The sequence below is a fragment of the Micromys minutus genome (assembly GCF_963924665.1).
Source record: "Micromys minutus genome assembly, chromosome: 15".
NCBI lineage: Eukaryota > Metazoa > Chordata > Mammalia > Rodentia > Muridae > Micromys > Micromys minutus.
Genome location: NC_137984.1, coordinates 28,205,859 through 28,219,538, shown reverse-complemented (window position 1 = coordinate 28,219,538; position 13,680 = coordinate 28,205,859). Strand labels below are relative to the sequence as shown.

At 43.1% G+C, this 13,680-nt stretch overlaps 1 protein-coding gene across 4 annotated transcripts in view; it reads right to left on the bottom strand.

The window, feature by feature from the left end:
- TNIK (TRAF2 and NCK interacting kinase) overlaps nt 1-13,680 on the bottom strand; it is a 373,654-nt gene that overhangs the window by 279,919 nt on the left and 80,055 nt on the right. For all 4 annotated transcript variants that reach the window (XM_080929385.1, XM_080929386.1, XM_080929387.1 and 1 more), the window contains exon 2: nt 1,766-1,831. In XM_080929385.1, the coding sequence (XP_080785511.1) occupies nt 1,766-1,831 (66 nt within the window). The remainder of the gene's footprint in view (nt 1-1,765; nt 1,832-13,680) is intronic.

The window sequence follows — 13,680 nt, the reverse complement described above, 5'->3', positions numbered from 1 at the left end:
TATTATGATAAAATATTAGGGGGCATCTTGAGGAAGGACTGATTTCTTTTGGCTCACAATTTGAGGACTCCAGTCCATCAAGGTGGAGAAGGTACTACAGTAGGGATTTAAGGTAGCTCACCACACTGCATCCCCAGTCATGGGCAAAACATGAGGAATGCTGGTACTCAGCTCACGGTCTCCTATTTATTCTATCCAGGACCCTAAAAATGGGACAGCACTATACAATTTAGGGTAGTCTTCCTACTTCAATTTACCTAATCTAGACTCACCCTTACAGATATGCTCAGATATGTCTCCCAGGTGATCCTGGATCCCCTCAGGTTGACATTAACCACATTCCTTTGTTCTTGCAGGGTTGTATAGTTCTACCTGTTAGATTAGGTGATGAAGCTTTCAAGCTTCTCTTAAATGTCTACTATACTAGCGGGACACATCCTTCAATGCTACCCTGAAACCCTCACCCTTCCACTAGTGCTTCACCACATTGACAAGAAGTCAGGAGTTGTTTTCTGCCTAGAATAGAGCTCACTTCATTAGCCATGTTACATCGCAAGTTCAATCCAATTCCTCACACTGCAATAACACAATCATCCAACCTAATTATCTTCACTGCAAGTATTTCAAAGCACTTTCTGAGAGAGGTTTCTCTCTGTGTCAGGCAAGATAAACATCAAGTGAACAGTTCACAGAATCTTCCTTTTGCCTAATTGTAAGGGCTTGACACTTTACGAAATGGTCTCTCACCCGTGTGGCCATCAAAAAGTGACTCCCTAGTCAATAAGAACCTCCATGAATAGCCAGAGTATCAAAACACCTTAAGTCTCAAAACCTGTACTTTTGACATTCTGCAGAGTTGAGAATATTGAAGTCTATATGGCTTCTATGATGTATTGAATAAATTGAAAGAAGTTTAGGGATCAAAGAAAGAATTAAAAAATTAAAAAACAGGACAAGAGATAATTTGTACTTGAAATTCCATCCAATATCACCACTGCTTAGGAAAATGATAGCTGCTCCCTGGAAATGATTCAGAGGATACATCGAACTCATTTTGAAGGATTCTTAACACTTTGTTTACCCAAAACCCCCCATATTCTTTTCCCAAACACTTCATCTGTACTTCTTCAATCTACCAAAAGAGGAATCAACCTATAACTTTTAAAAATATATGCTACTTATTAGAGGAAAAAAACTCCTTTTAAACATTTTTATTTGTAGGCAAAATTAATATAAGGACAAAAAGCTCAATCCCACTTCAAACTACTTTTTCACCATTTCCCAACTTCTGCACTTAATCATGGTCACACATCTCTGCTTGTGAGCAAGCAAGTTTTCTCCTCACACCATGAAGAAAGTCACTTGACTTGTGCCCGAGGTGAATAACAAATTCACATCTGCAGCCCGGGTTGTCTGATCGCTGAAATTTCAAAAGGAAATGACACCCTTTGCAGCTTTGGAACCCGGCTTGGCAGTGCTTGAAGTAAAGGAATGTATGCACTGAGCACGTTTAAGATAAGCAACATCTGAGGTATCAGAAACAAACGCCGGGACGGATGCACGGAGCAGACGAACACTCAAGGCGAACAGCCCTGTGTAGCCAGTGCAAGCACAGATACATCCAAAAGGGAGGAGAATGGGCTACTGCTGTGTGATTTCTCTTGGTACCTGTTGTAATGGGGCAGTTAGGAGTGTTGACAGCATTGCTGGTCAGCATTCCGAAACCGACGCCACAAACAAGCCATGCTCAGTTTAAAGGTCTTACCTTATAAACCTGACCATAGGTGCCATTTCCAACAAGTTCCACCAACTCAAAGATCCCTGCAGGGTCCTGAAGAAAAACCAACAATCAAAAATTAATCCACCACATCGGGCCCTCTCGTCATCAAAAGCAAATATTTAAGCTTTAAATAAGCAATCAAGTTATTTGAATTTCGGGGAAGGATATTTTTTAAATGAAACTTCTAGATGGTATGATTTTTTTTTTTAAGTTTATTTAAACCACAGCTATGAAAGCAGTCAAATTCACTCCGTTTTTATTTCACACTTTTACGACATAAAAACAAATGGTTTTGTTTTCAACTAAAACAATAAGAGGAATGGTTTGTGAGATGGCTCCATTCACATGGCCCCTGCCATGAATACCAGCAGACCTGAGCTCCATCACTTTAAAAAGCTGGGCATGACAGAGCATGTCTAAAATGCCAGCATGAGGAGCTGGAGATGGGAGGGCTTACTGCTCTCTAGGTTCAGTGAAAGAAAGGAAACCCTGCGGACAGTGACTTAGGGAGACCCTGACATCAATGGCTGGCCTCCACATGTGCACACACATCCACACCTACATACATGTGTATGACACCCACACGCAAACAATGAAAAAAGAACTGACATTTCTCTCCACATGGAATCAAGAGGGCCACCATGGAGAGGAAATTCTAACTTTTTAAACTACTTCTCTTGACATGGCTGAGCCACTTCCCGGAGTGAATGCTGGGAAGGAAACAAGACGTGCTAGCCAGTTGAGTTTGTAGACTTGACGCAAGCAGCAGTCATCCGGGAAGGGATTGAGAAAGTGTCTCCACCAGATTGGCACATAGACAAGTCTGTGGTAGTTTCTCGACTCAAAATTGATATAGGAGGCAAAGGCCACAACTGGGCTAGTGGTCCTGTGTTGGAAAAACGGCAGGCTTAGCAAGTAGTGGAGAGCAAGCCAATAAGCAGCTTTTCTCCAAAGTTCCTGCTCCTTTCTCTAAGTCTGATTTCCCTCAGTGGTGAGCTATGACCGGGGTGTGTTAGACAAGTAAACCCTTTCCTTTCCACCTTACTTGCATGGAGTTTCACAGTAACAGTAACATAACTAATACAGTGTGTCCCTGCAGTGGGAGGCTATCTTCCTTTTGGAGCTCGACAGTCCCCAAGAGAAAAGGGGATCAAGATGCCCACCTCCCTGTTTTCTCTTGGTTTCTTCTCTGACCTCTACAATGCTCTCCCTGCAAAATGCTATTCCAGTACTTACAAGGTAAATACAGAATTTGGGATTCAACCTAAGTGAAGGGTTATGGAAGTTCACAGCAACAGACAGATTTCTATCAAGCCTCAACATCAAGTCAGTGCCGTAGGCTCAGGGACTGTTCCGGGGTCATTGCTACTGTCATTGCTGAGCCGCCATCTTGAACAGTAGTGAGTAAATGAGCGAAGGCCATGAAATTCAAGTTTGGGGCACAAACTGTCTTTTCTGCCTGATTTGTAAGACCCAAACACTGCTGCTTTAAAAAAACAAGCAGTCCAGAAGGACGGCTCAGGTGACTCAGGCCAGCAAGCCAGAGGACATGAGTACCCCCCAGGAGCCACTTGGTAGAAGAGAAGAACCAACCTCCATCTAGCTGTCCTCTGTGCACACGCATGTGCATGCACACATACACATGTACATACATATACACATAAATAAATAGATAGATAAATAAATAAATAAATAAATAAATACATTTTTAAAAATACATAAATAAGAAGGATAACCAACGAATGAATTGGCAGCATAGCTGTCCACAGAGGCCGTGCAGGTAAGAGCAGGGAGTGACATGACCCTGTGGGAAATGCTCTTCTATGCAGAAATGGGGAAGGGAGAAAGCGATACTTAGCAGAACTAATTACTACCCCATCACCATGAGAGCACAAAACTGCCAGGTCTAATGATTTCTCAAGAAAACCCAAGCATTTTTTAAGGTGTGATCTAATTTTTAAGTGTTAGCCATTTAATTTAACTAAAAAATAAAATGTTGAGAGGTGATTAAAAAAAAAAAAAAAAAAAAACCTCTCCTGGGAGTGGAGCCTACCTCTAATGGACACCTAACTTGTGTTATAGCAGGTGGGCTGGCAAGAAGGAGGGCATTCAATCAGACATACCCAGAACAAAGGCACCTTTAACTTGAGCACTGTGTAACCTTAGCAGGACCTGGAGGCACAGGCTAGTGCCTGGCCCTGTAAAATACAGTTGAATTTTACCCTGTGATGCCCTATGAAAAGTTGACAACCTATTACTACCTATCATGATCATTTGTGGGTATTGACAAGATCTCCTATAGCCAAGACTGGACTCTAACTTACTATGTAATACTGTAAAAGATGACCTTTCACCCTGATCCTCCAAGTGCCGGGATTACAGATCTATGCCGCTGTGCTTAGTTTATGTGTGCTGGGGTTAGAAGCCAGGGCTTTGGATTGTACTAATAAAGTATAAAAAGTAAGGGCATAACCGTTCCAAGGTATGGTTGAGGGAAACTTTTTTTATTGTAGATATGAGAAAAAATGTAATATTGTAGAAATGAGGGAGAGATGCCCGAGGCATCTGGAAAAGTCCAGAGAAGGGAAAGAAAAGAGTACACTAAAGATGTCCAGCAGGGTGGTGGGAGAGCAAGTGGGGAAGGACCAAGAGAGGAGGACAAAAGAAAACCAGCAGGAAACAGGAAGGAGAAGCTGGGGAAAGGGATGCTCAAGAGCCAAGGACAGTGGTGATACTGAGGAGACCCTGAGGGCAACATGAGCTTTGGTATGCTAATCGACACCACAGACAGCCATTTGTCCAGAGTTTCTTCTGGACCTGACAGAGTATTTCATAGACTGAGCCACGTCCCCAGCCTGAGTGACCACATCCATCCTGAGGAGGACTAAGTCACAGTATTACTGCAGTGGAAGAGGTCTTGCAACTATGAAGAAGAACAGGTAGTTCTTGAAAATTCGTCTATACTAAATCAGACCCCTTTCACCAAGACTGGTTAACAGTCTTTCAAAGACCCTACAGAGGAAGCTGAGGAGATGGTTCAGCAGGTCAAGTGCTTGCCATGCAACTGTGAAGACCAGCGTCGGGATCCCAGCAGCCATGAAAAATGTCGGGCTACTGCCGTAGCTCACCTGTAATCCTAACACTGGGGAGGATCATGGGAAATTCCCAGTGAGAGCTGGCTAGCTACACTAGTTGAACTGGCAAGCTCTGTGGTCAAGCAATAGACTCTGCTTCAAGGCAAGTGTCCTAAGTAAATGCTGTCTGAGCCAAGCAATGTTGGGAAGTTCAACTGTGCCCATGTGCAAAGGATAATCCTAGGTAGACTGGATGACAGTCTACAGCCCTCACTTCCACCCCTCATGAGTGCTCAGAACAGGGAAAAGCTGAACTTGGCAGTTTCATCCCTGCTGCTATGCTGGACTTGACCTGGGGGAGGACCTAGAGTACACGGAGACTGGCAGATACCAGAGTGCAGTCTCCAGTTGTCTCTAGGCATGGGAAGTCTGCACCTCTGTTGGGTAAGGCTTTCCAGGTGCAGCCTGTTTGTGGAAGAGTGACCACACCCCTGTAATTAACCCTTCACCTTAGTTCTGTGTGGGAGCACAATACACTCATTGGTTTCCCAGTGAACTTTGAACAGAATCATGCCTTGGTTCATCGTTGGAACCTTGGGGGGAGGAGTAGGTGCTGTTTTACATCATTTCCAGGGCAGGAATTTTGTTTGTCTGTTTTTTTTTTTTTTTTGGATTTTTTTTTTGTTTTATTTATTTATTTATTTATTTATTTATTCATATATTTTGTAGTTTTCAAGGCAAGGTTTCTCTGTAGAGCCCTGGCTCTCCTGGAACTCACTCTGTAGACCAGGCTGGCCTCAAACTTAGAGATCCACCTGTTTTAACAAAATGAGTAATCAGTAAGTTACTCAGTGTCAACCTCTGGCTTCTCCACACATAGGCACATAGTTGTAGGGGCCCACACACGTGCCAATACACATCCACTTACATACATTTCCAACAAAATCAGAAATAGAAAAATTTGGTTACTTGAGGGAGAACTGGAGTACACATTAACTACTCTTATAGAATAAAAAGGAAAGACAGAAATAAACAAACAAAAAGATAAACAAAGAACGGAAGATGCCAGATTCTAGCCATGCCCACCTGGTCGGTACAAGTACAAAATGGAGAGGAGGAAGCCATTAGGGAACAGCAGCTCAGATCTACCACCCTTAGCAAAGACACAGTTAAGGCCACCCGGGAGCCCGCAAAAATTTTTAGTTTGTTAAACTTCTAAACCATCTAGACCAAGATTAGAAAGAAATGGAAAAGGAAGACCAAAATGTGGATGTTTCAGTCCTTCTTAGAAGAGGTAACAAAATACTCATGGGAGGAAATACAGAGACAAAGAGTGGAGCAAAGACTGAAGGAAGGGCCATGCAGAGACTGCCTCACCTGGGGATCCATCTCATATGCTGCCACCAAACCCAGTCACTATTGCTGATGCCAAGAAATGCTTGCTGACAGCATTTCTTGTGTGGTATATATGATATAAATGTCTCCTGAGAGGCTCTGCCAGAGCCTTATTGATACAGATGAGGAAGCTTGAAGCTAACCATCAGACTAAGCATGGGGACCCCAATGGAGGAGCTAGAGACAGGACTGAAGGAGCTGAAGTGGTTTGCAACCCATAGGAAGAACAACAATATCAACCAACCAAATCCCCCAGAGCTCCCAGGGACTAAACCACTAATCAAAGAGTACACATGGAGGGACCCATGGCTCCAGCTGCACATGTAGCAGAGGATGGCCTTGTCTGGCATCAATAGAAAGAGAAGCCCTTGGTCCTGTGAAGGCTCGTTTCCCCGGTGTAGGGGAATGCCAGGGTAGGGAGGTGGGAGTGGGTGGGTGGGTGAGGGAGCACCCTCATAGAAGCAAGGGGAGAGAGGAGAGGAGAGGAGGGTAACCAGAAAAGGAGATGATAACATTTGAAATGTAAATACAGAAAAATATTTAATAAAAAATGAAAAAAGAAAGATACAGATCTAGGAAGAAAGGATGAAGAAAGGACAGAAAAACAGTCTATAAATAACAGCAGTTGCTGTTTGCTTCTAAGCTGTGTTTCCCAGTAGTTTGTTTGCTCAGTGATGTTTCTGCAACATGTTTGGAAAAGAGTTCTTCATTTGCCTGAAATATTTCAACTAGAAAATAAGTGTGAATGAAAGAAAGAGAAGTCCAGGTCTGGAACTCAGAAGTATGACCCAGCACTCAGGACACTGACTAGTGGACATTTGAGATCAGTCCGGACCACAGAGCAGGACAGACAAAGGATGAAAAGGGGAAGAGGAAGGAGGTGGGGAGGAGAGGAAGAGAAAGACATGGAATGGTGACTGCTGGCTGCTTAAAGAGTCTGGGAGCCAATCACAGGTATGAGGAGGACAGGATGCTGAGTCTCCCCATATCCCTCTAAGTGGTGAGAAGATGGCTAGTTCCTGAGAGCATCCAGACAGCTGATTTCAGAGGCCCTTCCCTCTCCCTGGATCTTCCGCGGATGGATCTGTGACTCAACCAATCAGTGCCAGGTAGGCTCCCTACAGAGACCCAGTTCCAATGGCTGAAGGAGAGAAGAGCCTTTTCTGGGACACATCCAAAGGGCTGAGAAGCAAAGGTCAAAGGTACTAAGGAATCTCATTGGTGATTGGCCTTGAGAAGGCAACCACATGGAGAAAAATCTGGTTAGTCAAAAAATATATATATATTTATATATATATATATATACTCAGAACCTCATATTAATTTCATAGAGTCAACTTATTACAGGATATCCCAGAATGCATATCTCCAGGAAGTGAGGGAAGAAGGATGGGCCCGACAATGCCATCGAAGTAGAACTTCCTCAGATCCCACAAAGGCTTTCTCCTGGTTTTCCAAATACCCCAATGCAAGTGCTGAAAGAGCAGAGACTTGGCTGAAGAGCTAGGTATGCCTCTGTGGCACTGTAAATGGGGTGAGCACCTAGCTCTTGCCAGCACTTTGGCAGGAACAGCAAATAACTTCTCCCAAGGATGGACCACACATTCAATCCTTGTGCTTCATGGCCTCTCGGAAATCCTGTCTTGCTCCTCCCTCAGGATCCATTTACACTGCTGACCACCAATGTTAGTGGGAATGGTCCTTACCCATTACAGCATTCAATCCTCTCATAGGCTCCGCCACTCCTCATTTTGTTCACTAAGTGCTAATGGTCTGACCACCAAATGTCTGCCTACCCACCCACCCCACTCCCACGCGGTGGGCTGAACCTCCTCTCCCTGGGGCTCCACTTTAGTCAGTGCTTGCTTCTTCATCCTGTGCGATGACTGCACTTTTCCTTCTTAAACAGTATTTCTCACCCTGACACAGCCAACGTGGTTCACCCTGAAGCCAACCAAGGTCCTGCTACTGTCAGACCCGGGTTGTCCCTAGCCCTGTGTCTTGTCATTCTTTGCTATTACCACCTGGAACCTCAGCTATGGCTTTATTCCCAGGACACCAGGCTGGATTCTGTCCCTAGCTACAGATAGCAATACCCGATTTTTATGCCTTTGGTCATTTCATAGCAAACAAGCCCATCTCTGGAAGCCCATGCCGCCTCCTCTGGGAAGCCTTACATGATGCACTCTCTCCCTCTGCATCTGCAGACCACACAGACCTCGGTGGAACCTCTCCTTGGTGCAGCTTCCCTTAGATACTTCTCTCCTCTGGTTGGTTACAAATGTTCCCTGTGTGCAGAGGCACTGTAATCTGTACCTACATATTTCCTGGATCTTGGTACCACCCCCATCTATCACTCCTACCTGCAACTATTGAGTGAGGTCGGTGTTCCATACCCAATCCTCTATCAGTTTCTGGAGAAAATTTGGGGGAAAAAATCAAGTAAAAATGTAAAAGTATCAGAATGTAGAGCCAAGGCCTAGCAACCATAATTGACTCTCTGTCTCAATGAGCTGTTACAGTTCTTGCTGCCACCACCTCCCAACCCTGTTGACCAATCCCAAAGACATAAAGCTGTCACACATGTAAGTCCCTATATTATTCCCAGCCATGAGGATATCTGTGAAGCCTCCTGGTGTGTCAGGATGTCAAGGTGTGGCTATGTGTAAAGCCACAAGGAGGGAATGCTGTCCCTAATAATCATGTTACAAAGGCAGACTAGCAGACAGACAAGAGCTGGCTTAATTCTCGCTCACTCATGTTTGCGTAGCTGCTCTTAAAGCCAGGATGGGCAGCGTGGAAAACAGCTATGCACTCTAAGGAGAAGAAAGCAAATCACTGACATTTACAGAGTTACAATCCTCCTGTTGCCTACACATGCCTTTATTCAGATCTTAACCTTTACTGGAAAGCACAGAAGAGAATTTAATTCCAAGCTAGAGTAGTTTACATTATTTCGTAATAAAATATAACTACATATCAAAAGGCAGACCATTCCCTGGAAGAAAATGCGACTTTTCAGCAAGTGCTGATAAAGGCAATTTGATTAGTCGTTGTAATAAAAATTGGAGTAATAGCTAACATTTCATGACCACTTATGTGCTGAGGACTGTTCTCGGCATCTACAAACAGCATAATTAATCCTCACAACTCTGACAAGTGGGTGGTGCCCTTTGTTGTTGTTTTGTGGTACAGGGAATTGAATCTAGGGCCACATGTGCACTAGGCAAATTCATTGGGCTATAACCTCCGCCTTTGCTTTTACATTTTATTTTGATGTTGTCTTGTTTGTTTGTTTGTTTGTTTGGAGACTTGGTCTCATATATTTGTGACTAACATCAAACTCTGTATGGAGGCAAAGATGGCCTTGAAAGTTTGATCATCCCGACTCCACCTATAGTTATATTTTACCATTCCCTTTGCAAGGAGCCAGAGATGGATCCCGGAGATTTGTACATACTACTTTTTGAGACTAAGAAGTCTAGGCTAACCTTGAACTTGAAGTTGATTGGCAGGGCAGGATGTTTAGCCTCTTTAGAATAGCTGGGATCATATACTTTACCACCAGACTTCAATTGTTATTGCTACCTTTAATTGTCTTCAGGTGAGGATACAGTCATGGGTTAGAATTCTTAGCCTCTAATTTCGTACCCCCACCCCTGCTCTGACTTTGGCAAGATTCACGACTATGCTGAGCCTTCATATCTACATTTTAAAATGAAGACTCAATTCCCTTTCTTCAGGGTTGTTGTAAGGATTATGGAAGTGTCTAGATCAGCTCAAGATCTGATATAAAATCACACTTAATAAACATCCAGTGCCTCTATTCTCTTCCCCGTTTTCTAAGTCAAAATGAATTCAGATAATAAACGAGGAGTGTGCCACAGGAAAATCCAGTCAGTCTTTTATAGATTTCTAGCTATAAAAGCCCATAAAAACCAGGAAAGCCAAGCCGAGAAAACCTATTGCTTCTCAATCAATAATATCACCACAGGCTTGGAAAGCAGGACTAGCTATTTCTGGACAAGTGAATGTCTCGTTGTGAATGTGAGGCAATTGAAAAGACTCATTAAGGCTTCCAGGCTCCTGGGCCATTGGTATAAATTCTCTCTTCCATCATCTCATGAAATTTAGGCAGCACTGGCACCTTGGGCCTGAGAAGGGTGAAGAGATTTGAGATCTGGAAATTGATATTCCCATTCTTTCAGGTCCAGGAATGATGCAAGACATGTTGGAATACAAAGTAAATCTACAAAGATGGAATAAGCACTCTTGGGTCTCTATCGCAGATGCTGCTTCCTCAGTATGGTCAGTGATGCCGTATAGCCCTTTCGTCATCATCCGATTTTTGGATGATGAAGATGGCAGAAGAGTCAGAAGGGATCGTGTGCACGGGCCCAATTCCATCAGGATGCCCAACCTGTGGCCTGTGATTCACACGAATCCCTGGGTACCTACGAACATGTCTCAGCACACTTGTAGATCATGACATGATATCAACAGGTTAGATACCCCTTCTCTAAAAACCTACTTTTAGACACAATATACTATTCTGAAATAGAGTCTTTTACTTGGAGCTCCTAGTTCTTTGGCAGGATAAATAGACCCCAAAAGACCTCAATGGTTGATACAGCTCCTAGAACACATCCACCCCTGGATTGCCCACTGACATCTGCCAGATGACTGTGCTTACTGTAAACTTACTGGCCTGAAAAAAGACAAAAATGTTAATTCTCTTAGAGCCATATTTAGCAGCTGTTTTGTTGGGTTTCAGCCCCAACTGACAAGCATACGCTTACCAAAGAAAAACAGAATGAGGCAAACAGAAGCAGGAGAGCACTCCACATTTATCTTAAGCCTTCAGGTTTTTTCCATACCATCCCTTCAAAGCAAGTTCAGTGTGATGAAGTGTCCTGCTGACTCAGCATTCTCTGTTCAGTGTCCCGCAGCAGTGGGGACAGGTCTCTCCCAAGCCTGTTCTTACTTCCTGTTCCCTTTCTAATCCAGGGAAGTGGAGTGATGGAGAAGCCAAAGGTCACGCCTTAAACAATAGTGTTTACTTAACCTCTGGTACCCACTGGTACCATCCAGTCACCTGTTGTGTTATATGTTATTTAAAATAGACCCACCCTTGCCCATGTTTCCTCTAGTTGACAGAGGAAAGGGGACATGTACAAAGAATTTTGGCCTGCCTTAAACTATCACAAGTGGCATGCAGGAACACTGTAAGGCTTTAACTAAGATATCCAAGAATGTAGCTTAGAAACTTATCTTTGCTCATGCTGGCCCAAGCCACACATTGAAAGCAGGGTAGAAAATCTAATGAAAATAATGTATGGGGGCTGAAGAGATGGCTCAGTGGTTATGAGCAGACCACAGGTCCTGTGTTCAGTTCCCAAAAACAACATGATGGCTCACAACCATCTGTAATGGGATCTGATGCCCTCTTCTGGTGTGTCTGAAAGCAGCTAAAGTGTACTCTTTCTGTAAGGAAAATAAGCTAATCATTAGAAAGACGAAAGGAAGGGAAGGAGGGAGAGAAGAAGGGAGAGAGGGGAAAACGAGCTTGGGGATATAGCTCATGGGAAGACCTAGTTTAGCATAAAAAGGGCCCTGTGTTTTAACCTTAGGGGTGTGTGTGTGTGTGTGTGTGTGTGTGTGTGTGTGTGTGTGTGTGTGTGTGGTGTCATCTCTTTCAGTTTGTTTATATGGTAGATTATACTGGAAGATTTTTCTATGTTGACCCATCCCTGCATCTCTGGAATAAAGCCTCCTCAATTATGCTGAATAGCTTCTATTTCTTTTATTCAATTCGGAATTTCAGGTATCTAGATCATATGTTATTAACAGCAAATTCTAGCAGAATGAGTTACAGATCTCTCCAATGGCAACTTCTGGCATAGCTCAGTAAGACCACTCTTGTTATGTTACAGAAGAGCATTTGAAGCCCTCAGTGAGGACTCACATACACTCATAAAAGCAGGTTCTACCAAAAGAGTAGCAGTGACTTGTCCAAGGTGTTTGCTGGTTAAAACTGAGTCATAACCTTACTAGTTTGCTCTTTGTTTCCTTGTGTACAATAAAGGCCTTTGATAAACCAAAGGGATCACTCTGCACATCTAAAGAGAGGGCCTGAAAGGGAAGCATCTGAGGGTGATGCAAACATGACATCCTAGTTGCTTGGCTTGAAAAATGAACTTAATTTATGCACAAAGCTCATACAACATGACTTTTTAGATATGGTTAATATTATATCATTGAGAAAATCCATTTGGTGGGATTTTCTCCATATAATATCAATGTAGGGAGTTATTTTTTCCAAATTATATTTTTCTCTGTTCACAGACCTTACATTTATATCCATCATTTATGAGATCAATATGATCTCCATACAGATGAGAGTAAAAATTTCTATATAAGCTGATTTTGTTTACTGGTTCCCACTGGAAAATGGGCTTATATAGTTAAGAACACAAAACTATTAGGAAAACAACCCAAGATAAATTTATAGCATATTTGAGTATTTCTTCTGGTTTTTATTTTATAAATTTGTTTATTTATTATATTATGTGCATGTGTATGTGCTAGAATGTGTGTATATATACCATGCAGGAGCTCATGAATGCTCAAGGAATATGGCAGAGTCTCTGCAACTGGATTTACAGGTGCCTGAGGGACCTGATGCCCCCTACCCTTACCCACTGAGCTGCCTCTGTGGCACAGAAGTGGTTATTTGCACCATTTGGCTGCTGCTGAGACTCACTAGCGAGTCCTTTTCATGCCCTTTGCCATAAGATTGCCCTGCCATGGCCATACACTGATACATAAAACACAGAATATAAACCAACACAAGATTGGTGTGTAGAGGCTGTTTCCAACATACCCCAAGCCAGGAAATTGAAGGCTGATTCCAGAAAGTGCGTCAAAAAAGTTATCATGAGTGTTTGACAATTTTTGGACAAGAATAGGTGTCCCCAACTCTCCCACGAGCCAGTGAAGGTCACAGGTTGCTTAAAGGATTGATTTGCACGCAAAGGCCCTTATTTCAGTCTTTCCCGTAAACAGAGATATGATACAAATTCATGGGGAAATGCTCTACAAGGTTTACAGAGATATGCAAACATTGGATTCCTCTAGACCTGTCAGGACAGGGTACCTTTCCTGTATTTCCAGCAACGCAAGGTCCAAATGATGGGAACCAGACTCACAAAGACTTTGGCATGTTGCCTTTGCAGAGATGTTTAGATGAAGGAAAAAGATAGCAGCTGCAGCAGATGGACTCCAAGACAAGAACTGATTGCCTAAATAATTAAGTAAGAAATATTAGGAAAGCATCCAAGGCTCTACTTTGGAAAGGAGGGCCTTAGCAGGACCATTTCCCCCAAAGCTACTCATTTACCACCTGCTTATAGTAAACCAATTATACGAATA